General features: G+C 41.1%; 3 protein-coding genes across 5 annotated transcripts; 1 reads left to right on the plus strand and 2 right to left on the minus strand.

The window, feature by feature from the left end:
* Nucleotides 1–782: 782 nt before the first annotated feature.
* LOC119658464 (zinc finger protein OZF-like) lies at nucleotides 783–7,128 on the minus strand. Of its 2 annotated transcripts, XM_038065875.1 has the most exons (5): nucleotides 6,729–7,128; nucleotides 6,175–6,375; nucleotides 1,552–1,785; nucleotides 1,001–1,426; nucleotides 783–937 (listed from the first exon to the last, which is right to left on the minus strand). In XM_038065875.1, exons 1-5 carry the CDS (start codon nucleotides 7,084–7,086, stop codon nucleotides 840–842), a joined length of 1,317 nt encoding a protein of 438 aa, XP_037921803.1. In that variant the 5' UTR covers nucleotides 7,087–7,128; the 3' UTR covers nucleotides 783–839. The 2 variants fall into 2 exon arrangements, with proteins under 2 accessions (XP_037921803.1, XP_037921804.1); XM_038065876.1 differs by lacking the exon at nucleotides 1,552–1,785 and having other exon boundaries at nucleotides 798–937.
* A 5,166-nt stretch (nucleotides 7,129–12,294) lies between these two features.
* LOC119657414 (zinc finger protein 300-like) lies at nucleotides 12,295–19,304 on the minus strand. Of its 2 annotated transcripts, none has more exons than XM_038064311.1 (5): nucleotides 18,877–19,303; nucleotides 18,632–18,823; nucleotides 13,023–13,256; nucleotides 12,544–12,968; nucleotides 12,295–12,478 (listed from the first exon to the last, which is right to left on the minus strand). In XM_038064311.1, exons 1-5 carry the CDS (start codon nucleotides 19,232–19,234, stop codon nucleotides 12,410–12,412), a joined length of 1,278 nt encoding a protein of 425 aa, XP_037920239.1. In that variant the 5' UTR covers nucleotides 19,235–19,303; the 3' UTR covers nucleotides 12,295–12,409. The 2 variants fall into 2 exon arrangements, with proteins under 2 accessions (XP_037920239.1, XP_037920240.1); XM_038064312.1 differs by having other exon boundaries at nucleotides 12,383–12,478; nucleotides 12,530–12,968; nucleotides 18,877–19,304.
* Nucleotides 19,305–19,435: 131 nt separating this feature from the next.
* On the plus strand, nucleotides 19,436–26,704 carry LOC119657234 (PR domain zinc finger protein 15-like). The gene is made up of 5 exons (XM_038064047.1): nucleotides 19,436–19,851; nucleotides 25,548–25,727; nucleotides 25,789–25,878; nucleotides 25,941–26,388; nucleotides 26,596–26,704. Exons 1-5 carry the CDS (start codon nucleotides 19,551–19,553, stop codon nucleotides 26,687–26,689), a joined length of 1,113 nt encoding a protein of 370 aa, XP_037919975.1. The 5' UTR covers nucleotides 19,436–19,550; the 3' UTR covers nucleotides 26,690–26,704.
* The last annotated feature ends 366 nt before the right edge of the window (nucleotides 26,705–27,070 follow it).

Raw genomic sequence — 27,070 nt, forward strand, 5'->3', positions numbered from 1 at the left:
ATCCACTGTAGATTTCCCTGTTCTGAACCCGAACTGCCTTGCGGATAAGTCCCCGGCAGCACAGATCGCTTCAGCGAGTCTACCACTGATGAGCTTCTCGAGCACTTTTCCAGCCGTGTCAAGCATACACAGCGGTCGCTATGCAGACGGGAGCCCCGGGTCTCCTTTACCCTTACTGATCAACGTGAGTCTGGCCACTTTCCAGCGACAAGGAAAAATGCCCTTCTTCAAACAGGCGTTGAACACTTCAAACAGCAATTGTGGCCGTTGGCGGAACACCAGTTTGTAAACTTCCGCCGGGATGCCATCAGGACCTGGCGCCTTCCTCTTTTTCATAGTGAGAATCGCTTCTTCGAGCTCTCTCATTGTGAAAAAGGGGCAATCCACGACAATGTTTACAAATGAATAGAAGTAACACTTACGATCACGCTGATCAACGGGGAAAATGTGAAGCAGCATTTGATCTGTCACCTCTGCAAATGACGAAATCACCCGTCATCGGTGTGGAAATTTATGACATCAAATAATGGGAAGCCTTTATGTGTGCATACGTAGTTACTCGCTTTGAATATTTTGTAGCTTTGGTATTCTTAGATGTTACTGTGCCACAACAAATCAAAAATCGAGCATGGATGCTGGGAAATCTGATGTCACGCGATTTATATCCAAAATAATGTATTATATTACTATATGTTATATAAGGTAACATCAACGAACGGATACTAAACCATAAATCGTATAAGGTACCTTTTTCGAAATTGCTTAATATAGTACGTACACGATGTTGTTCGGCTTTCACTTAATTTATTTCAAGTTCTATAATAAAAATATAGTGCTGATTAGTGCCCGTTCTCGTCACTTCCTGCTGTCATAAATAATTTCGGGTCATCTCGTATATTATGCATCTTAACCAAATGAATTCGAAAACTGTACAACTCTGAAATAGATTCATGAAAATCATTCCATTTGATCACATAACATGTTCAAAGCTAATACATACTGGCTGCTCTCAGCGGACACTGTGGACATTTATACGGTCTCGTGTGAATATTCATGTGACTACGTAGAACGCATTTCTCCTTGAATGATTGTCCACACACATCGCAGGTGAAATTCCGGGCATCCGAATGCGTCAAAATATGTGAAGTCAGATGGCTTTTTATTCGATATTTCTTGTCGCATAAATGGCAAGCGTACGGCCGAATATCGTCATGTACCCTTAAATGCACCTTCAAGAATGATATTCGACTGAATTTCTTATCGCATTTGGGACATTTTTCAGTTTTGCCTGTGTGAAGGCTCATATGCGTACGCAGAACTGAAGACTGACTAAATCCTCGTCCACATATAGAACATACGTACGGCTTTTCTCCGGTATGCGTCCGTTCGTGAGAGGTCAATTTACTTTCGGTGCTAAATTTTTTATCTAAAAATTATTTCACATAATTTACAATTCAAACTTTTCATAGTTTCCATAGTCAAAATATTAGGCGTATTTAAATAACTACGATTTTTCGAAAATAAGAAGTCATTTCAGTGAAAACCACTTACCACAATATGTACAATCGAATCGGGAGTTTGGATGTTTATGGGTACGTAAATGCGTCATCAACTTCCCTCGGGTGGGGAATGTTGTAGAGCATTGAATACAAAAACCTTTAGTATTATCGTTTCCATGTTCCGAATGGAAATGTGTACGCAATTCATTTTTGGTTTCGAATTCCTTATGGCACTGAAGGCAATAAATTAGCCTTGGATTTTTCCTTCGGACAATATCGGTTTTATCTTTGAAAAAGATAGTTATTAGTAATTTAATAATTATTGATAAACAGGGCTAGGAAGTAATTATATGTAGTGCTTTGCATCAGATTGGATTATGCCTTTTGCCTTATTTTATATCCCACCAAAGCTCATTTGCGTGAAAAGTCTCCTTTCTTCTGGGTTTGTTATGACCACGAGATAGGTTCTTTCCTCTAATGTAAAGTATCTGTAGTAATCCTGGATCCAAAGCTAAATTGGAGATTGAATATAGAACTGAGGGTTAAGAAGGCCTGTATAGCCTTCTATGCCAGCAAGAGAACCTTTACAAAGAAATGGGGTCTCCGGCCGAGGATGGTTCTCTGGATGTACACCGCTGTAGTGCGTCCGATCCCAACGTATGGCTCTAGTGTATGGTGGCAGGCTTTGAGAAAAAAATACAATAGGATGAAGCTTATTAGGATTCAAAGAACGGCGTGTGCAGGTGCTCTGCAGTCTTGCCCTGCAGATGCTCTCAATGTAATGCGCTTTCCCTAGACCTCCACATTAAATACGTTTCAGCGTGCAGTACCGTCAGGCTACGTGAGTCTGGATGCTGGGCAGCGAAGTCCTACGGCCACAGCAACATCCTGGACGAAGTACCCCGGGAAATCTGGGCATTCCCCATGGATTGTGCCACACGCACGTTGAACTTCACGAGAAACTTTGCTGTGGAATTTTCAACCAGGGCAAAGTGGAAAACTGGCGGCGTGTTGCAAGGTTATGATTCAGTATTCTTTACCGACGGATCAAAGATGGTCTGTGGAGTCGGCGCGGGGGTTTTCTCGAATACACACAGTGTATCCAAGTCGTATGGTCTCCCAGGTTTCGCCAGTGTATTCCAGGCGGAAGTACTGGCGATATTGGAAGTTTGTCGATGACTGGAGCGAGATTCGAGACCCAAGCGTAACATAGCCATTCTGACCGACAGTGAAGCGGCCATCAAGGCCTTGTACTCAGCGGCGAAATCTTCCAGGTTGATGGGGCAATGCAGAGACGCGCTGAACCATCTGGGCGGCACGCTCAAGGTCATCCTCCTCTGGATTCCCGGGCATTGGAACATAGAAGGGAATGGGCGGGCTGACGGATTGGCGAGACGGGGCTCTACTCTACGCAGTCCTTCGGCGAATGCAGTCGGTGTTCCGCTGGCGGCTGTCGGGGGCCGAGTCTACTCGCACTACCTAGCACCCGTGGGCCTAAGATGGCGAACGCTTACGAGCTGTGCCAAGTCAAGGAGAATTTGGACCGCTTATAAAATAGCCCCATCACGAGAGCTCCTGTGCCAGACGCGTGCAAATGCATTCAAGATTACGGCGGTCTGCACGGGGCACTGGCCCATAGGGGACCATGCCGCTAAGCTCGGCATACCCTACAACTCGCATTGCCGAAGCCACGGAGAAGGAAGGGAAACCCTCACGCACTTTCTCTGTGATTGCCCAGCTCTAGCTAGAGTCAGGCTACGGACACTGGGTAAACCATTCTTTGGGGACCTCAGAGAGATTTCTAGCTGCAGGATGGGAGAGCTGATTTCTTTCGTGAATGCTACGGGCTGGCTCTGAAGATCCGGGCCGGCTCCCATAACGGCAGTCACGGTCTTAGGAGTTTGTGGCATCAAAACGGCGCACCAAACCGGCTACTGATACCTACGTACCTAACCCATAATATCGTTCTCAATATACTGTTTGTCCCAAACGTTTGGTATGGCGGACAAAGGATAATACACCACCATAGAGCATAAAACCTGGGAAACGCCTGCTGAACCATCACCAACAACTCTACTGCCAAACCCTATCTCCACATTCACATGGCGATCGCTGGGACTTCTTTCTTAATGAAAAACTCTAGACGAAGAAGGATGAAGGCGAGTCTCCTAGGCCTAAAAACGGGACAAATTGTACCAACTGGTCCTCCAGATCGAGGGTTGGGTAGGTAAACCAAACTTACGAAGCCAGGAAAGGGGCCCCAGACTGGTCGGATTTTACAACGAGAACGAAATAACGATTGCACATTTTCTCATAGAACGTGCACTCCCTGGACAGACCGAATGCTGCCGATTTTCTGGAGGAAAATCACTACACCATATATTATAGCGACCACCCACTAAACCATATGCTCGGAGTAGGTATCCTAATCACACAAAAAATGAAACCGGCTGTTATCGGCTTTGAAAATAGAAGCCAAAGACTATGCACTCTGCGCTTGCAGAGCCCGTATTCAGGCGATACGTCATCTCCCACAGCTTACATAAACAAGTCGAGAAACAGGAAGCTTGATGCTTCAGGTGTAAAAGGCTTTGTGCTTCTCTATGTGAGGAGCATAACGCAGTTCTCCATTGGCTGATAGCATTGACTCGAGATATTTAAATCGCTCAATTCTAACAATAGCAGTAACCTGCCCAGAACAGAGCGATTTAAATATCCCGGATCAATGATATCAGCCAATGGAGAACAGCGTAATGAAATTGCTTCACGCATTAACGCAACCAGAATGAAGTGGCCTTCCACAACTGGTGTTCTTTGTAATCGACGTATCAGCGAACGTCTCAAATCTAAAATTTACCGCAATGTCGTCCATCTACCGTTCTCTATAGGCAGACCCTGGCAGACTCTGCCTTGGCTTGAGCTAAGACGCCCAACATCTTTCAGGGATATTGGATTGGTTGACCTCAGTGTAAAATCGAGATGTCTGGAGTTCCTTACTAAGGTACCGGATACCGGTTATTGCGCCGTTGATGATGATGATTAGTTACCCATTTGGGCAGAGGTGTACCGGCCTTAAATAGAGCAGATGTTATTAATGTTGTAGAAGACGTTGCTATAGTGTAGTAAAGATGTTTTCTACGCTGTCGAACAAGCAGTGGTAGGAGTAAACCTAGGAATAAACAAATAACAGTAAGCCGACGCCCTCATAAGGTTGCAATGGAAAGTTGTGATCATTCTAAAGAAATGTATTGAGATTAATTTTTTGAACGAAAAAGGATAACATCGAAGACTGAGTGCCTTAATCAAACTAAGAACTTCTAACGTTTATCAACGGCACAACGGCGTTTATCAAAGAAAGCACCGACGAAAATAACAACCCCCTGGTTTCCAACCGAGTCGAAATTTTTTCACCACAAACCGTGAAGAGTAAGATAATGCATTTAGTGACTGTTATTGTTGCTCTACCACACTGATGATACAAACCACGCTGCAGACCGTGCAAAGTAAGCTCCGCTCACAAACATTATAATTTTTCGATATCCTTGCAATCGTTACTGCAGCTTGAGCGCCGCGTTTTACATCAAACACCCTTTGTTAACGTTGCTGGAAGCCTTTCTCCACCCCAGGGAAATAGCTAAATAGCTAGTTAGGTGGATCTAATTCCGCATATTGTTTCATGTGCATGCGATATGGTAGATACAGAAGGATTCGGGACTTAATTAATGAACACACTCAAATCTTGCTATACGACTTGAGTTGATTTACATAATTTGCAAGACACTGGAATCTCAACTGACAAGTTCCGTGATCGAGCAAGGCACAACCATTGATGAACCGGTGAAGTCAACGTAACATCTTCTGTGTTCGAACTGCATGCCGGCATTAGTATATGATTATTAATCATCGCTGGTGGGCTATAGCATGTCAACCACATCTACACGCCATCGTATCCAATCCGCTTACATACACGTTACCTCCTTCTTGGACTTCTGAAGGCACCCGCAGTCCCTCTTTACAGTTTTGCGCCAAGTGCCTTTGAGGCGACCCAGTTGTCAGCTATCCTAATGCACCGTGAGAATGTCACCCCTTCTTAATGTATGATTTATCTATTTCCACTTCCGCCTTCGGATCACACCGCCCACTGATAGCTTGTCTTAGCGACGACCACGTTCTTTGTTCGGAATAGTATCAAGCCAGCGTACTCTGGAAATATGTTGCAGACAAGTGTTCACGAAGGCTTAGAGTTTTTGAATAAATATAAGGATCACTTCCCATGTTCTACTCGCATATAGCAACACAGAAAAAACAGTCTCAACTTGATGGTGTTCAGGTAATTGCATTTCCAAATTTTAGACAAGGCAACGAAAGCTAACCTAGCGCTGTTAATGCGCTCGGTGCCACCGTAGGCAGAAACCACGGTTACTAAATATACAAATTGAGCGACGCCTTCGACGCTCTGTCTAGTAATATAGTAGACACAATGCAACACGATAAGACAGGAAATTGGTTTTAGTTAGATTTCGAAGTGCCAATAGCTTTACTAAAGTCTCGGATTTTTCGACATCCGTCAAACCTCTACTACTTCTGCATTTATCACAAGCCTGTGCAATGACTGCGAAGAAAGTGACGATGAAAATTTCCCCAGCCAGCATTTAATATTCAACTATTTACTCACCATTACTTGTATCAGTCACAATCTCTTTAGTCACATCTACTTCACTTTCGCTATCGTAATGTTCAACCAAATCATCAATATCCGATGAATTCTCGCAATCTAAACTTTCAATTTGTATGCTGGTGTGAACTGAGGTCATGTCAGTTGAATGTCCGGCGGACAGAAAGCTTGAATTCGAATCCAGTGGGTCATCGTTGAGATCTAAAAAAAAGATACATAGATAGAGAAGTAAATACAGATATTTGGAAAAGAAGTTATTCTCTTTGTCAGTATTAGGCAGACAATGAAGTCATTGCCTCACTTTCCTAACTCTCTTGATTTATAGAAACACCAGAAAACATGTATTTTCTAAATCCACATTAAAAATTGATTTGGTAGATAGTTTCCTTTATTGGCTAATAACTATGTAAAATAGATAGAAATACAGTATTTCAGGGACCATTATTAGCCGATTAAGGAAACTATCACCTAAATCAATCTTTTATTTAAAACTTTGGCTAAGTAACCACCTCCTAATTCAAACCAACAACATATTAATAAGTTGCCACCATTACCCTGTGCATCTGCTGTAGATGTAAAGTCAGGTAATTCATCAAAATCATTCACATCATTCACAATCTCACTAGTAAATGCTTCCGTTTCCGGTTTTTGATTATCCGGATTTACGTACTGTCCCAAAAGACGTTGCTCCGATTCGAGGAACCGTAGATGAAACTTCCGAACTTTCAGCAATGTGTCCAAACAGACGAGACATATTTTAAAGGGGAGGCCATCATCTTCCCGGGCATTCACATTCAAATGAATTTTAAAACAATTGGAAATCGTCAACCAATCGTCAATAGTTGACTCCATGGACAACAAGCCGTCGCCCGTTGATAAGCAGGACCTACAAATATTCACCGAATTATACATGACGCTAATGACGGCGGACAGACATTGGACCTGTGAACGAATTCGTGCAACAAGCCCATAAATGTCAAACCGATACATGTCGCCGGCATTGCCAGCAATTATAAGTCAGTTGAACCAATATGCCTTCATTCGATACGACCGTTTGGTAACTGGCTGTAGCAAGAAAACTAAACATAGGAGGAGAAAATCAATTTTTTATGTCTCTAGCGCTTTTAATGCAAGCGCAGTTTGGAAATAATTCAGTTCAGATCAAAGTAATTGTCAAGATCGATGTATTAAACTTAATACAATTAAAGCAATAATTACACAGAGGGTCGGGTAGGCCAAACAATGGTAATAGCCACCCATTGAAATAAAGTTAAGTTAGTTAAGCTAAATATTTAAGCTAGAATGTAATTAATAATGTATTAGAGTAAGACACTATCGAACATAAAAAAACTTAAACTTAAAAGTGTCTAAGGGCCACGGAATATCTTTGCTTATTCGGAAGGTAGGTACGATGCAGTGTACACAGACTAGACAAGGTAATATCATCCGAACTTTTTTCATAATTTTTCTAACAATCGTGTTTAAGACAATTTTTATGAAAAATTGAAAATTTTCCCATGTTATGCCATGTCTCTCTTCAATCATGTGCCGTGCTATCATAGCATGGTTAAAGGACGACGCTGTTCCGAGCCAGTATTTAGCACCAGGGTAATGAAATCGATCGATCCAAAAGATTAGAGTATTGTTTTCCGCTTATATTTATTCGTCGTGCCTCCTTCTTGGACGAAACCGTCTAATCTTTTTTCTTTCATTGAGTGCTTGCCCATGAACGGGAGGTCTGCGCATGAAAAGTGGCACAGCAAGCTGCTTTGCACTTAATGCAATCCACCATTAAGTTGATGGTAGACTTAACACTGCTCAAATAAATCAGTAAATAAATCCAAATTTAATTTCCAATAGTTGTATTAAAGGCAAGAGGAGATTGAAAGTTGTCAATGCGAAGTAGAGAGTATTTCGCCTGTTCAATCTACTGAAAAAGGCACCGAGGCTTACATAAAGTAAGTTAACATTACAAATAAAATAAAATGTCTAAAACAAGGTTTAACACGATTGTAGCAAAAAATTGGAAATATTGGAGCTACAACGGGAAAACAGGCAACTCAAAGCTAGCAATAAAAAACACTTAGACGTCTACAAATAGCAGAACGTACTATTTTTTCGTTATAAGGTATTGTTACGAAAAGGCAAATTTGGGAAATCCGAATAAAAAGATGCGTTGGTGTAGTGAGAATATTTCTTCTGGCATTTCTTTTCACTCTGCTGGACCACGAGCAAACAGACACACTATAAAAAATGAGTTGCAAAGATAAAATTAAATCCTGGAATCGTGGATTCTGCGCTACAACTACTATCAAAATCAAAGTACGACATTAAGGAACGACTGTGTGTTTTAACTTTTGACGAGATGAAGATCAGAAGTACTTTTGAGTACGATAAGACGATAAGGCTTCCACAACCGGCCACTAAAAAAAGAAAAATTATCATAACTATTTATTAATTTTATGTTCATGTTACGTTTATGCTCTTTATTGAAAATAAACATGATTGATAATAAAATCATTATCACGAATTTTGCAAAATTTTCTCTTTGGATTTCTTAAAGTGAGGTGTTGTAACATTGGATTTACTAACAATAAATTTTAGTTTTGACTTCATTTTTGGTCGTAGCATTAACAAATCTGTAATCATCTTACCAAATTGGAATTTCGAAGATCGAACATATGGAATGATTTTATTCCACTATACAAATTAAAGCAATGCGCTGGGAGACAAATTCCCTGTATATAGTCTTCTTGAATTGAAGGCTAAGTACTTTAATTTCATTCTAAATAATGCGTTGATACTAATTAGGCAGCGAAACCTTTAACAGTGATATGTCAAACAAAAGCCGTCCTAACGGCAACTTCGTTGGGGAAAATATAGTTGTGTTATCGACGCAGATCAAATTGTATACGGGATGAGATTTTGTGATTTATGCATGAAAAGTGTAAATGAAAAAGTAAAATAAAAAAATCTATCATGAAGATTTGTTATAATAAATTGTAGTTGTAAATTTTTGTATTTGGCGGTTCAAGATATTTGTAGAAGCTAAAGTCGTTATGAAGTTGAAGTGGTCACCCCGTGTGAAGACTTCTTTTTCGATTTTTTGGGATTTTTTTTGAAGACCTAGTGCCCTATTTAACTTTTTTTTGTAAATTTTGTTTTTTTTTTCATGGCTTCGTTAATGCCACAAACCCGAAGCTGGACGCTTCACATACGAAATGTTTTGTTGATTTTGTATGTAAGAATATTTAGTTACTTGATATTTAATTCGATATGGTATTGACATTTTATCCGTTAAGGAGTAGTAATTAGACGCGAGAGAGACAACTTTGTCCTACTATATCTTTGTTCATAATAGTAGGATTTCCACTATCCAGTATGATGCTGAGTACCAAAACCTATATTACTGCATTCTGAGAAGAACTTCAGGGGGACTGCAGTAAATTTTCAAAATATAATAATATACTGTTATTAACTTTGTTCGGTCAGATATCCTAATGGAGAGTATTTCGGGGCCTAGATACCATGTGCATGGACCGCCATATTTTCTTCAGATTTTTCGGGTGAATAGTTTGTGAGAACGGGTCCCTTGTAGTGATTGACCCCTTTCAAACCCTCCACTCCTCCCTTTTATACATAACTAATATCCTTTCCTTTGGGACTATATACGATCTATGGAGAATATCCCGGTTTACGTGTATGGGAACCCCCTTAAGTTCAACGTGAAACAATGCATTTTTGAAGGTCCACAATGCCAAACTTCCACCAAATTTCGTGTCAATACGTGTAATTGTTTCTGAGAAAAACACAAACACAGACAAACAAACATTAAACCGCTTTTAATAAAGCTTTCTTTCACACAAAACCTTAAAAACCGCCCGATGAATTACAATTATACTAGTTCCCAAACCGTAGAAATATGTTCTGAATAAGCCACGAAAATTGCAAGGAATTTCGCTGGATTTTTAGCTATGGTGTCATCCGATTTTCAACATACAATTTTGAGAAAAACGTATTTAGTGATGTAAAGGTGAATATTGCTTCTTGACTTCAATTCTGGTAAATTCATGCTCCACTACGACGGTAGACATAAACTTGACATATGGCACCTTATCTGTAATTTCCGAATGACTCGGAATATCGTAAAATTACTTTGCCGAAATATTCTACTGTATAGCTGGATACAATAGACTCCCCGCCTTATTTTTTCGGTGGTTGCAACTAATTAGAAAGAAGTAGTAATATACTATTAACTTTATTTGAAAGAATATCGGTATGGAGGGTATTTTGGAGCCTAGGCACAATACAGTGTAAGCAACTTATTGATTTTTTTCCAGATTTTTCGGTTGGGAAATTTCTGAGAATGGGCTCGTTAAAGAAATGATCACTTTCAACCCCTCACACTCCCCACCTTTCTAATAAATGTCAAAACTAATCGAGACCTTTCATTTGATACCCCACATGGCTATATTTGGTGAAAAAAATTAACACCCGCTTTTTGTATGTGTGAGGACCCCAACTTAAATTTGACGTAGAATAGTGTAGCTCACTGTATGAACGTTCACAGTTCCCACCTTTCCAGCACATTCGGTGTTAATCGCTACAACCGTCTCCGAGAAAAATGCGTGTGACGGACAGACAAACAGACAGTAAACCCATTTTAATAAGGTTTTTGTTTTACACAAAACCTTAAAAACCTACGTTTTACTGCCGTTTAGGTAAGAATGTGCTATATAGCTTGTTACTATTACTGCCGAAACGTGAAGTAACTTGGAGGATTGTCCATTCACGCATCGATTTCTCACTTTCCTGTTCAAAACTGATTGATTATTTAAGAAGTAACAAACACTAAACCGGATGCTTTCACGTAAATAAGGTTCAAATTGCTCGCTTGATGACGTCACTACGTTTTCTTTCCGCCTCGTGAGAATTCAATTTTTAAACCATTATAATTAACAAATGAGCCTTCCGAATTGTCTTAGCGGATATGGTAATGGTAAAAAAACGTATAGTTATTTTCTAACGCGGGAAGTCTATTGATTTACACGTGCCAGCGTAAAAGTTCTAGGGACAATGCACTGGGGAGACTGCAGCTAATGTACAAGGACAATGTTTACACAGCTTCGGCGGAAATATTGCCCGAACACAGGTAGCCAAGAAACTTCACTCGCATCTTTACCTACGCGGCGATAAAACCTGCGTTTCTGGAAGATTCACAAGTGCATTTGCACTGAGCGGAATTCAAACCTTGATCCAGATGAATATTTTGCAGAATCTCTTTTTCTTCAACTGAAACATGGAAAATAAATAATGGTGACACAAAATTCGAACGCAGTCGTATATTATCAGTTGAAATTGGAGTTCAAGTTTAAAACATGTTAAATCACATTGAAATGATTCCCAAAATTTAAAACTGATCAATGGAAAGGGTGATGGCGATCCATTTCTTATGGATATTTCCTTTTGGGACAGTAAAAAAGTGTTCAGCGGGCTTTTTACAGTATTATTTGTGCAGCAAGGCACGAAACAATATTTGTCCTTGTTGACATTTCACAAGCGAATTTAATTTTTGTATTTGCAACTGGCAGTTGAAAAATAAAAACTTGTTGTTTCTTATTCGTTGGTGTGGCTAATTTATTTTTGCAAATACCGATATTTCGGGAACCACTTGTTCCCTTCATCAGTGCAAACAAGATTTTACGGACCTAGGACAAGCTTAAAGGGGTTCACAGTAAATTTCCAAAAATTAAAAGTTGAGCAGATATCGTGACGGAGAGTATCGCTATCACAGACGTGGGCGACTATAAGTTTTTTCTGATTTGGGTAGTTCCTAAAAAAAGGTCGTTGAAATAGTTGAATCTTTTCTAGCCCCCGCACTTCTCCACTTTACAATCAATATCAAAACTACCTGCTCCAAATACTGCTCATCGAGATATTTCATGTGATACCCCGCATGACTATATTCGATGAAAAGATGTTGAACCCCTATTTTGTATATACGGGGCCCCCCTTAAGTGGAGGCTCTCAGTTCCAACTTTTTCAACAAATTTCGTGTCGATAGCTATAACCGTTTTTTTTACACAAAATCCTAAAAATGCCCAACGGTAACGAACAGCTAACTAGATTTGTTAGAATAAATATGAATTATATTTGCGAAAATTTATAATATTAACCAAAATGTAAATTTGTACTTAATTCAAAGCTTCAGAAATATTTTTCTCGACTGTCGGTTTCATAAATAACTTTGGATCGTCGTGTATATTGTGCGCTTTTGCCAGATGAATCCGAAAACTATGTAAATCTGTAAAAAGAATAATTAGTGACTTTTTTATTATTAAATTCTATTGCTAACAAAAAAATACATACGTCCCCCTTCCAGTGGACATTTAGGGCATTTATAGGGTCTTGTATGAACCTGAATGTGACGACGAAGCGCAGACTTCTCTCTAAAAGCTTGTCCCAGATATCACAAACAAAATTTCGTACATCCGAATGCGTTAGTATATGTGAATCTAGATGACTTTTTATTCTGTAGTTCTTCTCGCATAAATGGCAGGCATACGGACGGATATCATCGTGTGATCTCAAATGGATTTTAAGGAATGATTTACGACTAAATTTCTTATCACATCTCGGACAATTCACAGTTTTTCCAGTGTGAAGGCTCATATGCGTATATAAGATTGAACTCTGACTGAATCCTCGTCCGCATATTGAACATAAGTGGGGTTTTCCACCAGTGTGGGTTCGTTCATGATATTCGAGAATGTGCTTCTGTTTGAAATGTTTATCTGAAAGAATCTGTGGATATAGTAAACGGGGTTCACGTAGGCTAATTTACTTACCACAGTAAGAGCACCTGTAGCTTGGCTTAGGTTCAGGGTGACTATGCAAATGTGCCATTAATTTACCTCTTGTGGGAAACGTTGTAGAGCATTGGTTGCAGAATCCTCGCGCGTTATCTTTACCATGTTCTGAATTGAAATGGGTACGCAGTTCATTCTTCGTTTTAAATTGCTCATGACATTGAAGACAATATATTAACCTTCGATATTTCTTTCGATGCAACAGTCTGCGTTCTATAAATTACAAGAAAAATTATTTTCGGGTATATATTAAAGTATATATGTATGTGAGTCATAAGCACACATAATAGGGTTTACTATGAATGCCATGGCGATTGATAGACGGAAATCCATTGGGCTGCATATGGATAGGTAAGTTCTAGCGGAAGCGAATGTAACGGTTGGTGGCATTCAATTAGCCTTAAGCATTAAGCCTTCGAAGTACTTTGGTGATGCTTTCATTATTCTAAGAGAATTTTAAGTATTAAGTGTGATGATAATAAATCTGAGATATAGTCTCACTAAAAACTGAGACTGCTTGGATGCCCTAAACTTCATACAGAAGAAAAAACTTTCCCCGTCTGGGCTATCTTTCCCCGCTCCCCACTCTCTTCCTTGATATGTAAACCCCTTTGAAGCCCAATAATTGCCCGATATTATCTCCCGTATTGCTTCTCAACTACTTTCATACCCCAATCCCGAGATTATACCGGCTCTATAACACCCTATAATTTGGTTCCTTAGTTTAGTTTAGTTCAGCGGGGGAAGCCGCAGCTTCAAACGCTCAGACGTTTGCTAGGCCCATTGTACTATCCCCAGAAACCGCCTATTCATCGGGTTCTCGCCGACGGCGTTCTTTTTCGCGAATCTGAGAACATTCTCTAGAAACAGAGGACGTGGAAACTTTTCGTTCAAGAAAACCTTACTAAGGTATCTTCGTCTGACGTCTGAGAAGGCCGGGCGGCTGCATACGAAATACAGGGCCACGTCTTCCTCCTCCTCGCATTTTCTGAATATGGCCGAGACCACCACTTCGATTTTTTCCATTTGGTAGTTTGAGGGCGGTGCCAAGTTAAAAGCCCTACTAGGGTTTTTATGTCCCACTTCTTAAGAGACAACAAAAATGCGGTTCTAGCGGCCTCGGGTTCATTCACAAAGATGCCGGCAGAAGTTCAAGCTTCCCCATTCGGCTGCGATTGAGTAAACTTGAGAGTAGATGGCCGGATGCCAAAAGCTAGTTCTGGCTCCACCATTGTGGATTTAGAATCTTGGCGAGTCAGTCTGCCAACTTCCTCGTTATCAGCGATGTTTGAATGCCCTGGCACCCACATCAGGAATGTTTCGTTCAGTCGGCCAAATTTCAGCAGCACCTGATGACAACTCCACACCAACTGGATGGATATATCGTTACTGTTTAGTGCTGATAATGCTGCCCGACTGTCGGAACAGATTCGAATGGTGCGACCCCACCATTTTTGCCCCAAACATTCTTCTGCTATCAATAAAATGGCATATATCTCCGCCTGGAATATGGTCGTCATTTTTCCGAGAGGTCGAGCCAGTTCCATAATCGATTTTCCCGAGAACGCTCCTGCGCCCGATCCGTTTTCCCTGACTGACCCGTCGGTGATGATTATTAAGTCTGCAACCCTAAAAGACTCGTGGCCATTTATAGACCATTCTTTTCTTCTGGTGATTACGACGGAGTATGTCTTTTCGAAGACGAAAGAAAGAAACCATATGATCGGCGGGCATCAGAGCCATCTGATGTTTGCCAAGAAATTTACAGATGGACGCACGACCCTATGATTGGCCGCCCTTCCACGTGCCAATAGTATCAAGCCCATATGAGTCGTTAGCTGCTTTCCATTTCACTTCCAACTGCATTGGGGGTAGATTTATAATAGCTTCGAGTGATGTCGGCTTACTACTCATTGCTCCAGTAATATTTAGGCAATCGAGCCTCTGAGTTTGCAACAGCAGCTTCCTGTTGTTAGCAAAAGTTTAGTCTCGGCCGCCAGACGATGCATGCAAACATCGAAATAGGTTTTATTATGGATGTATACATCCAATGAATCCGTTTTGATGAAAGCCAGGTCTTACCTATCGCGCTCCTGCAGCTCCAAATCTGCTAAGTTGGGTAGCGTGTAGCTACCCCGCCAGTCGTTCCTAGTGAACATAACTAGTCCAATCTTCCTAGCCTCCACCGTGACTTCAGGCACCAACTGATTACATGCAGTGTTCTATTGCCGATAATTATTAGGGCTAGATCGTCCACAAATGCTTGTGCGGAGACCTTTGTGTCCTCCATGAGCCATAGCAAGCTCTCCATTACTAGGAACTATAACAGAAGAGAGAGAACCCCTCCGTTTGGGCAACCCCTAAGACACCCTGCCTCAATAGGCTTCTATCCGACCAATATGTGAATCTGAAGGATCCAACTGATTAACAGCGAATCAATTCCATGCTGTTTTGCCGCGTTACAAATCGCCGCGAATTAGACATAATTGAAGGCGCCTTCGATGTCCATGAATGCCTTACCTTCATTTCACGCCAGCTTGTTGGAATGTAAGTGTGTGCGGTATATATTTCGAATGTGTAGACCCAAGGCATCAATCCCCTCCATTACTAGAGCAGGAATAATGCCATCTGGACCTGCGGACTTGTATCTACGGAACGAGTTAAATGCCCATTTCACTCGTTCCAGTGAAACTACTTTGTATGCCAGAGTCAAATATTCCGGTTGAGGACTGTATGTGTCTCGCGGCCCCCAGATGAGATTTTGGATGCTTCCTGGGACAGTTTAAGCAAATTGTTTGTCGTGTCCTCATCTCCTTCTGCGTACCTCCCGCTCTTTAAACATAGATAACCCAACTGCTGGCTACGATCTTTCACAAGGATCTGCTTTAGATTTCTGGTTGCCTCAACAGAGTTGGTCTCTTCGCAAAAGCGTGTCCACGATGATCGTTTGGCCGACCTTATGCTCTTCTTTAGAGCCTTTTAGGCATCTTTGAGCCGAATCCAACAAGCGGCTGAATCAGACTTTATAGCTCGATTGAGGAGCACCCTTGCCGTTCTCCTCTGTTTCGCTAAATCCGATTTCCACCATGGTGTTTTACTCTTCTTTGGCATCATGAGTGGACAGCTCTCTTCGAAAGCTTCTCTCATGCTAGTTGTAATCAACTGGGTTATTTTCTCAATTCCAGCAATGGATTTGATGCGTCTCCCAGGGATCGTAACTCGGGCGCTTAGTTCTGTTTTGTACGTCGCCCAATCGGCCTTACGTGGATTCCGAAATAGAATGGGTGGAAGTGGATCCATCCCCATTACGAAGTCAATGCGCCTGTGATCCGAGAGCGTGAAATCGTTTGATAGTCTCCACTCTCCAACAAGAGCCACAATGTCAGGGGATTCCACCGTGATGTCAATGACCCGTGACCACGTTGAAGAAAGTGGCTTCATTACCCAAATTAAGAATCTGCAATTCGGTTCCTACCAGATACTCCAGTAGTCTCAATCCTCTCGCGTTGATGTTGGAACTTCCCCCGCAAAATGGTGGGCGTCAACACCACATCCTGCATTATTCCCATGCCTTTACTTTTGGCATATTGGTTAGCTCTGATGAATGTTCCACTTGAAAATTCGTCTATGTCATAAGGGAAATAAGCAGAGCACCATAGAATCGTCTTATCTTCCTGATGGCTTTTTATGGTCAATTTTACCGGTGTGGTGTCGCCAACACATAGGTTGTTTACCAAGATAGCTTGGAAGTCTTTTGAAACCACCAGGCAGGAGCGGGGTCCATCACTTCCATTGGCATACAACAAGTCAGCTTGGCGAAAGTTTAAGCCCTTAATTACCCCACCAACAACCCATGCTTCTTGTATGAGGTATATACATGTCTTGCAGCTATTGATCCGACAACTGATAAGTGCAGTCGGCGCTTTACATTGCTGCAAATTTATCTGAGATATATGGCACCTCATCTGCCGTTCAGATGAAAATACCCTGGGCTGGACGTCCTCTTCGATGGTTTTAGGAGCCGACACTTGTAATGTGACGGTCCCAAGCCCATAGTAGAGCCGGTAGCCCGTTTGTTACTGAACCTTCTTAATATCCGGTTCAGGAAAGCCGATAGTGAGGAAAATACGCGCCCTATCGATGGTTCCTCTTGCTTTGTTGCCTAATGTCACGTGCTGCACCGACTTTAAATCTCACAGAAATTTGTGATCCAAAGCGGAGTCCATTAACGTTATATTTTGTCACCGATGTTATTTCTTTTTGTTATCGGTGACGTTCTTCAAAGTGCCTGTTCCGAAGGACGTGGATGATGACATTTTCCCTCAAACTCCTCGACTACGCTGATGAGATCTGTTTACTCACTCACCTTGACCTTAGCCAGATTGCTCTGAATTTGTAAATAGAGGCAGGTACAGTTGGACTGAAGATAAACCCCAACAAAACCAAGGTTCTCAGTCTGACGGGCCATCGCAAACTCCCTATCTACATTATTGAGCAGAGCGTCGAAGGCACCGGACTGGATGTTGGTCAACGAATTAATAGCGCTAGCACCGCCGTTGCTGCTTAGTCTAAAATCTGGAAAAGCGCTCAAAACCAACAATCAAGTTGAGACTGTTCCTGCTAATATTCTTTCTGTATTTCTACATGGGAATAGTACACAGAAAGTGACCCACACTGTCACTCGAAGGCTCCAAGCCTTAGTCAACACCTGTCTGCGTCATGTCTTTGGAGTACACTGGCCTGATACTGAAGAGCTTGGTCGGCTTATAGGGCTGGCACCCGTACAGCAGGTGATTTAAAGGCGGAAATGGCAATGAATAGGTCACACATTAAGGATGGACGACAATTGCATTGCTGCATATATCATGCAGTTAAACCCACTCTCCCCGAGTGAGTCGCCCAAGAGCAGTCGGTGCAGAACAGTAAAGAAGTGCGAGCGTCTCGGAAAGTCCTGGGGAAGCTGAACCGCATTCCGGGTGTTGTTGACGCACTATACCCCATCAAGGGATAAATAACCATATATGTATACCAATTAAATAAGTAACACGTTGCACATCTCACCTACAATGATCTTGCCAGTCTTCATGTTTCGTTTCAAGGCTCGGGTTCGAAAAGTAAATCATGTGAAGACTGTTTAGCCCCTTACGGGAAGGTGGATAACATTGAACAGAACTATGAATAATATTGCGACGGTTTGGTTGTGGATAAAATCCAGTTCAATAGATTGTGGCATCCATATGAGTCAAGATGTTCCAGCGCGGAAATCTATAAATGATATGGTATGGAAATCAATATCTATGGTGAGGCAAATTTTGATAGCAAAAATGATTATAATTTAGAGATTTTCCCCCCTTTTTGACCACTGTGTGTACCGCTGCCGTTACCATTTTATTGGGTAGACCTTTCTTCTTCTTATTAAGGGTGCATTTCCGGTCCTAAGCATGACTATTTTTATTTAATTTTTTTTTTTTTTTATTTTAAAAAGTCTTTAGCGGAGTTTACACATTGGAAACGTGGAAGTTGTCTGTTGTGAAGGCGTTCTAAAAGTTGGCTAAGGTCATAAGAACAGTTAATTTTTAATTGCTTACCGTCATTTGCCCCGTTCGTTTTACCGTTCTTCTTTTCATTATCCAGAAAAACTTCATAACTCTCTGTCGAATATGTGCTGCTTAAATTTAATGAACAATCGTTATCCAAAACTTCTATTTTTGTTTGCTCTGTGGACTCCGGATCCGGTTTCCCTGATTCAATTCTAGAAGCCAAATGTGCCCCATAATCAACTGGAATGAATTTTGCATTGAATGAAAAAGGAACACTTAAAATGTGAAGCTACCTCTGGATTCCTTGATAGAACTTGTCTCAAAGTCGAGAGTGCAAACCATCGAACTTGTAGGCAATGAATATCCCGTCGTCTCGTAAATTGGGACCTCATCTTTTGAGTTTTTATACTGCTGCAAAAGGAACTTTTCGGACTCTAAGAACTGCAGATGAAACTTCCTGATCTGAAGCATCTGGTCCAAGCAGTCAAGGCAAATTCGATAAGGCAACCCGTCGTTTTCTGAGATATTTATATTCAAGTGGATTTTAAAGCAATCGACCACTAGTACCGTGTCATCGACTGTGGAGTCCATTGAAAGCAGTGCCTTCTCCTCCGTTAGGCAAGATCTGCAAATATTCCGCGAACCGTCCATAACCGCCACATCAATATGAACAACCCACGAACCGGACGGATAAATGTTTGGCAACTAGAAACCAGCTGATTGGCCAAACATTTGAATTGATGGAGTTGCCAGCATTAAGACCGGTTAACACTTGCATTGCCCAGCAGATAGAGAGCAACATCCGACGGCGGGAAAGAGATCCCTATGGTTTTCTACTGAGAACACTTTACCTTTAAATGTCAAGTTTGACAGAACTTTGTTTCCCAAACGTTTTTGGTTGAGGCGGTTAGTGTCGCACCCGCTTATTGTCCTTCCTAAGCATACTTCCTTCTAGTGTAAAAATAGCATGTTCATTATGATGGAGTTTTTAAAAATATGTCGAGCGTGTTCATCGGAGAAGACAAATCTTCTGAACTTATTCGCAAACGACTGTGATGACGAACCGACTCTCGGGGAGAAGTTCCTGGTCTGCACATCATTGGACCTTCAGGAAGCCGATGAATATCCTCAGCACATTTGTTATTCGTGCGCCAAACAGTTGGAAACAGCATACAAGTTCCGGAAACAATGCGAGCGATCATTCTGTCAGCTTCAGAAAAGATTGATGAACTCGAAGAAGGAACTTGAAAAGGCGGTGAAAATTGAACGTAAGTCTCCGTACTATAATTGGCAATAAAGGAAGGCTTCCTTTATTGATCTAGATAAAGTTGCTAATAAATGTCTTTTTTTTCATTGATTTTAATATCTTTTTTTGCTCTGAACCGAGAAGGATCTGTTAGGCGAGTTTAATAAAATCAGAACGCCGAGGATTTGAGCAAATCCATGGGCAACATTCTTCAATAAGTTAAAATTCAATCAGATCGGCCTATCATCCACGTCTTCCCAGGAGTATTTAGACCTTAATAGACGCTTGAGATAGTTTATGATACATCCACTAGACTTTCTAACCAATTTTTATGATTAAATAATAAGAAATTCATTTCCGGCTGATGAGAAAACCACCGGATTGGACTATTTTTATGTAGGGCAAATAATGCTCTTGCGTCAGCCTTTCGCGATTTGCTCTGGCTTTTGAATATTCCCTAAAATCGTATTCCAACAAGATATTCCGACTACTTTCAAAAGTTATACGTTTAGCCCCTGCATGCCTCGTGCCTTGGCGCGTGTGATTCTAAATTTCAGGATTTTGTATAGTTTTTGTCATACTAGACTTCAGCTGGCATTCCTTAATTATGTAAGAGAAAAGGATGTATTGCGTTTACAATGTTCAGTGCCCGATATGAATATCATCATCATCAACGGCGCAACAACCGGTATCCGGTCTAGGCCTGCCTTAATAAGGAACTTCAGACATCCCGGTTTTGCGCCGAGGTCCACCAATTTGATATCCTTAAAAGCTGTCTGACGTCTCGACCTACGCCATCGCTCCATCTCAGGCCGGGTCTGCCTTCTCTTCTTTTGCTACCATAGATATTGCCCTTATACACTTTCCGGGCTGAATCGTCTTCATCCATACGAATTAAGTGACCCGCCCACCGTAACCTGTTGAGCTGGATTTTATCCACAACCAGACGGTCGTGGTATCGCTCATAGATTTCGTCGTTATGTCCATCCTCATGTAGGGAGCCAAAAATTCTTCGGAGGATTCTTCTCTCAAGCGCGGCCAAGAGTTCGCAATTTTTCTTGCTAAGAACCCAAGTCTGTGAGAATACATGAAGACTGGCAAGATAATAGTCTTGTGCAGTAAGAGCTTTGACCCTATGGTGAGACGTTTCGAGCGGAACAGTTTTTGTAAGCTGAAATAGGCTCTGTTGAATGCCCACAACCGTGCGCGGATTTCATCGTCGTACCTGTTATCGGTTGTGATTTTTTTGTCTCAAAGTTGTAGTCTCCTATCTTTATTTTTCCTGTATGACCAGTGCGGTTTGATGTTGGTTGGTTGGCTTTCGGTGCTGCCGTTGCCACCATATAATTTTGTCTTGTCTTCGTTGATGTGCAGCTCAAGATCTTCCGCCGCCTACTCTCTCTAGAGTTTGTACCTCTCGGGTCGTTCTTCACATGAAGTCGATATCGTCAGCATAGGCCAGTAGTTGGGTGGACTTAAAGAGGATCGTACTCCTCGCATTTACCTCAGCATCACGGATTACTTTCTCGAGAGTCAGGTTAAAGAGGACGCATGATTGGGCATTCCCTTGCCGTAGACCGTTGTTGATGTCGAATAGTCTTTAGAGTGATCCTGCTGCTTTTATCTGGCCTCGCACATTGGTCAGGGTCAGCGTAGTCAGTCTTATCAATTTCGTCGGAATATCGAATTCTCTCACGGCCGTGTACAGTTTTACCCTGGCTATGCTATCATAGGCGGCTTTTAAGTCGATGAAAAAATGGTGCAACTGATGTCCATATTCCAACAGAGAAAATCTGATATGTTGCTGATTTGCCTGGAGTGAAAGCCTCTTTGGTATTGGCCAATGATGTTTTGAACGTATCGTAACGGGGGCTATCTGGGCTAGCAAGATAGCTAAGAATATCTTATAGATGGTACTGAAAAACGTGATACCTCTATAATTGCTGTACTGTGTGATATCTCCCTTTTTATGTATGAGACAGATAATGCCTCGTTGCCAATCGTCAGGCATTCATTCGCTGTCCCACACTTTGAGCACAAGTTGATGAACCACGAGGTGTAATTGTTCGCCTCCATATTTAACCAATTCGGAGGTAATTCCATCGGCTCCTGGCAACTTATAATTTTTAAGCCGATGAATTGCACGGACTGTTTCTTCTATACTTGTTGTTGGCAGTATTTGTCCATCGTCTTCAGTTGGCGGGACCTCCAACTCGCCTATGTTCTGGTTGTTCAGTAGTTCATCAAAGTACTCAACCCATCGCTCCAATATACCCATTCTGTTGGAAATCAGATTTCCCTCTTTGTATCGGCAGGATGAACATGAAGGGTGTAAGGCTTCATCCTGGTGATTTGTTGGTAAAACTTGCGCGCCTGATGCGATTGCTCTCTGTACTTTTCGAGTTTACAGACCTGTTGGTTCTCCCAGGCTTCCTTTTTCTGAATACCAACAATCTTCAGTGTTCTTCTTTCTGTAAGCTACTCCGGAATATATAGGATATTGTCGTTCGACACCGACATTCCGGATAACCAGCTTGTAGTTGAGTTATTAGCAAGATGTTCCCTTTTGATTGATTTACTTCCTCCTTGGTATTTTATCTATTTGCTGTCTAAGATGAAAACAAGGAACTCAATCAATTGTTAATTAGGATATAAATTATTGGTAGACGAATCGTGGGCAGTGATTGCTAGACTTCTCTGTGGTATTTGAAGTATCATGCTCTGTGTGGCCTGTCTATTTTTATGAAGGCAAACATCCAATTGAAGTGTTTTCTTCGTTTTGGATATGTTTCTGCACGGATCGTGGCTGTGGTTCGACTAACAAAAAAATGATTGGCAACTGCATTACACTCAGTCTGTCATCAATCCAACCAGACTGATTAAGTTTTTTTATTATCATATTAAAAAAAATTGTTCCTTTGAGTCAGTGAATTATGAAGCTTTCGTAGGGATCAAGCTTTGCCTGCTTGACCTCTTAAATATTTCCATCTCTCCATTACATGCTTTTCTTCTATTATGTGTTTCGCCACGGATGATTTTAAGTGTTGCCTATTTTGGCGTTTGGCTAATTCTGCCTCCTTTTGGTGCTCTCTGACCCGGACATGAACCAGTCTTTTCGTCTGGCCAATGTATACTTTAGGGCAGTAATTATGCGTCATTCGTTATATCCCGCTCTTTTCAATGTGTTGTTTTTGATCCTTCTCTGTAGTTAACCAGCACTTGAGTGGCTATTCTCTGCTTGAGCCGACTACCTCGACGTCATTTTTAGACAAATTCTTCCGTATCTCCTTGACAAATTCCTTAGTGATGCGCAAAATACCTATCCTATATGCTTTGCTTGTTTTTTTTTTCTAGTTCGAACAGTGTAGTTGCTTCTTGATAATCTAGTTTGTTTTTTCTTTATCATTTGATCTATCATCCGGAGGTTAAATCCGTTTTTTTGCAGTATCTCTGATGAACATTCTTTCTTTGTTGAGTCTTTCCTCGGTTAAAGGTACTGTTAGGAGGCGATGTATCATTGAATGAAATGCGGCTGCCTTGTGTTAGTATGAGTGGTTCGATGTACTTATGATTGTCCTTTGTGTCGAGCTATCTTACCTAAAGATATCAAATTCTATTTTATTGTTATAATAAATTACCTTGAGTGGAGGAATGGGATTTCTCCTCCTTCGTCTATCATCATGGTGAATTTGATGTTGGGATGTAGCTGGTTTATTTTCTGTAGAACTATTTCCTTTTCGTTATCTTTAATTATAGCAAGTATATCGTCCATATCCTAGGTCTTATGTTGTTGGCTGCCATTTTCTTCTCTAGGTTAGCCATAAATATCTCTCTAATCAGAGGTGATAGTAGGTTACCCATGGCGGTTCCTTTGGTTGTTTTGTAGAAGTGGCCCGGTGCTCAGAGGTGGCGGTGAGGAAGATGGGGCGGGGTTCCTGTCGGCCAAACCAAAACCAAGTGGCCGAGGAGAACTTCCATAGTGGTGACACCGGGAGACGCTGTACTCACTTTGGCTTGCCGGCCGTGATGCAGTAGGCGAATGCTCCAATGGACTAATCAGGGCGATAAGACCCGAGTCTGCACGGGAACTCATCTGAAGTGGCACTTTGGTCACGAAACCTTACCAGGGGTATACTGGTACCATGGGAACCGGGATATCCCCTGGACCCTCATACTTCGAGTGAACTCCCGTTGTATGTGCGTACAGCTCGTTTGTTTGCGGTTGGCCCCTAGTGGGAGCTTCATGGAGGTTGTGATTATGCTCAAGCGAGAATTCGGGCCTCGGCGTGGTGTTGCGTTTCAACACGGGTGCCGCACTCCTTAGTTCGGTAGAGATTTAGGTAGGTCTTGCATTCACCAGTATGAATGCTAAGCCGCATGGAAAGTTTCTCTAGTACAGAGCATTCATAGAGCTTTAACTCCGCTAGTGAGGTGTCGATGTCAACGATACAATCTGCAATTTTTTCCAACTAAATGCCGTTTTCCTCCGGATTGAGTTCAATCGAATCCAAAATTCGTTTAAGCATTGTTTTTTGTAATAGCCTTTAAATTTCGCAATTATGTCCTGATCAAGAGGTTGAATTAACGGTGTCGTATTCGGAGGCAAAAACATCACGTTAACATTAGGATGAGCTCCTACCAAAGATAAAGGAGCTTTCTTTTTATTTTTGGGAAGAAAAATCCTACTCGACATTTTCTTCCAAAATAATCTGGTGTCGTCTGCGTTGCACACCTGCTGTGGTAGATATCCTCGTCCTTTAATTATATGCTTCAGTTCTTCGGCGATTTTTTGGCTGCTTCTTGGTCAGCGGAAGCTCGGTAATTTTATATTAAATTTTGTGTGAAACGAAACCTTATTAGGATCAATTCGATGTCCGTCTGTCTGTCTGTCACACCCGATTTATTCGGAAACGGCTAAGTTGATTGTCACGAAAATTGGTGGGAGCATGTGGTCTGTTGTTCCCTTTACATACAGTAAGTGGCGTCATTTTGTATTAAGCTTAAGGGGAGGGGGGCTCCCCATACATGTGAATGGAGGGTGCAAATTTTCTTTTCACAGAATGTAGCCACGTGGAATATTAAATTAAAGGGCTCAATTAGTACTTTTCGAGACTGGTCCCATATTTAATATCGGGTGAAGTAATGGCTCAAAATATGACCCCCAAAAAGTGTAACAGCTTTCGTTCTCAGAACCTATCCCATCGAAAAATCTGAAAAAAATCACTGTGGTGTATTTAACCGAAAGCGCATTTTAGATAACGATTGCTCCTAAGTGTGGCTGACATGCTATACTCCACCAAGAGGCAAATGGAAAACCAAATATATATTGCCCATTTCCTTTCTAAAAAAAATAACTTACAAAACGACCCTCTACTAATATTTCACTTCTGCAACAAAAAAGGATTTTGTCCCTTTTATTATTTCTAATACTAGTCTACTCTAGTAGTCTACCAGTAATTACTACAGCAAAAGAGAATGGCTAATAAAGGACCGTTATTGAATTGAATAATTGCTGACCTAAAATAGCTTTGACGGCAAATTTTTGTTTGTTGAAATGTTATACCCTACCAAGGGGAAATGGCTATACATAACAATGCATTTTACTCGAAAATTTTGCATTTCAGTAAGTCTAAAGAAAAGATCAGGTAGAAAATTCACTAACAATTTACCACCTTTTATTATTAAGACCCAATACAGAACGTACCAATGTAATTTTAGCTTCCGAAAACAAAAAGCGAGAGCTCGAATCGATATGTCTTGACGATGATGACGTTCTGGAGGACCATGTACAAATGCATTCAAATCAAGACGAACTTGAAGGATCCCCTGAGATATCCGCCCCAATAAAAGCTGAAAATTTCCAAAGTGAAAATGAAGAAAATATATCAATAATTGCTGGTAAGTGTATTTGAAAATGACTATAATAACAAATTTACGTAATAAACCAACGAAAATGCAGCTCCTGAGGTTGAATCGAATACTGAACGTATAGCGGACACAGATATAATAAATGAAAAGAATATAATAGGCGTTGACATTTCTATTGAAGGTAGAGAACATTTTATATATTATTGTCTTTTCCCTGATTTCTTTCTTAAATTTACACTTTAGAACGACCACATCAATGCAACGAATGTGGCAAAAACTTTTTTACTGTACGAGCTTTGGAGCTCCACATGAGACTTAGCCATAAAACGAAAAGTAGCGCAGCCAACACAGATAGTTCAAAGAGTCTTCATATTCAACCTGCAAACGCCTTTTTGTGCTCAATATGTAATCGTAATCTAGATAGTATCGATGATCTCAGAATGCACCGAATACTGGAGCATGGTCAAAGGTCAATGAGATGCAATATTTGTGGGAAGGCCACGAAAGACAGAAGAGCTTATAAAAAGCATTTGCTCACCCATAAAAACTCAGAAGGTGAATCTGTATGCAGAGTATGCGGTAAAGAATACACCGATTCTAGGTACCTATATCGTCATATGTTATATCATCAGGAGGCTTTGTTTAAATGCGACGAACCAGGTTGTGGGAAGTCATACAAAGTTAAACATAAGTAAGTCATTCTGTATACCAGTTTCCGTTGGAAAAATAGCGTTCTGGTTCACAAGCGTGACTATGGAGCATTTTGCAAATGTAACCTAAAGACTTCCACAGTTTCAATTGAGAAAAGTACCATTATGTATAATTATTTGCATTGCAACTATGTTTAGTTATTTCTACTTCGGCAATATCGCAACTGTAATTCAATTTCAATTTCCAGATTTGTTGAGCATATACGACTCTATCACAACAGACAAATCACATCAGATGAAGTTCGTCAAATCCAACCAATGGAAGAATCAGAAGCAGAATAAAAACTAATGAACTAATTTCGTGTTTTTAATTTAATTTTCATATCTCGTTTAAAAGAAAGGAACATTGAAATAATGACAATCGAGGTACTAAGATCTCGATATGACAATTTCAGTACCTCGATATGCGTTAGAAAATAACTATGTTTTTGTATGCCGAAATAGTAACTTCACCTGCCCAATAGCCATATGAGGTTGCTCATTACGTTGCATGGTGTGTGGCAGATGAATTGCAACTTGGTTGACAACCAGGCTGCACTGTATAGGACTAATCTTCTTCTTTTTCTTCAGCCTTTGTCCCCTTCACAAGCAGGGTCGGCTCGTCGTAATCGGTTTCGCCATTTGGCTCTATCGATTGCCTGATCTGGGTGCAATCTCGAGACT

Source organism: Hermetia illucens, chromosome 5, assembly GCF_905115235.1.
Source record: "Hermetia illucens chromosome 5, iHerIll2.2.curated.20191125, whole genome shotgun sequence".
Lineage (NCBI taxonomy): Eukaryota > Metazoa > Arthropoda > Insecta > Diptera > Stratiomyidae > Hermetia > Hermetia illucens.

Excerpts from the sequence above, each read along its gene's own strand:
- LOC119658464 (XM_038065875.1), bottom strand. The coding sequence starts at position 7,086 with ATGTATAATTCGGTGAATATTTGTAGGTCCTGCTTATCAACGGGCGAC. Across the intron at positions 1,786-6,174 it reads TGTGACTGATACAAGTAATG|ATAAAACCGATATTGTCCGA; the intron begins GTGAGTAAATAG and ends TCTTTTTCAAAG. Across the intron at positions 1,427-1,551 it reads ATTCGATTGTACATATTGTG|ATAAAAAATTTAGCACCGAA; the intron begins GTAAGTGGTTTT and ends AATAATTTTTAG.
- LOC119657414 (XM_038064311.1), bottom strand. The coding sequence starts at position 19,234 with ATGGACGGTTCGCGGAATATTTGCAGATCTTGCCTAACGGAGGAGAAG. Across the intron at positions 12,969-13,022 it reads CTACAGGTGCTCTTACTGTG|ATAAACATTTCAAACAGAAG; the intron begins GTAAGTAAATTA and ends AGATTCTTTCAG. Across the intron at positions 12,479-12,543 it reads ATGTCCACTGGAAGGGGGAC|ATTTACATAGTTTTCGGATT; the intron begins GTATGTATTTTT and ends TTCTTTTTACAG.
- LOC119657234 (XM_038064047.1), top strand. The coding sequence starts at position 19,551 with ATGTTCATTATGATGGAGTTTTTAAAAATATGTCGAGCGTGTTCATCG. Across the intron at positions 25,728-25,788 it reads AAATATATCAATAATTGCTG|CTCCTGAGGTTGAATCGAAT; the intron begins GTAAGTGTATTT and ends ACGAAAATGCAG. Across the intron at positions 26,389-26,595 it reads TCATACAAAGTTAAACATAA|ATTTGTTGAGCATATACGAC; the intron begins GTAAGTCATTCT and ends TTCAATTTCCAG.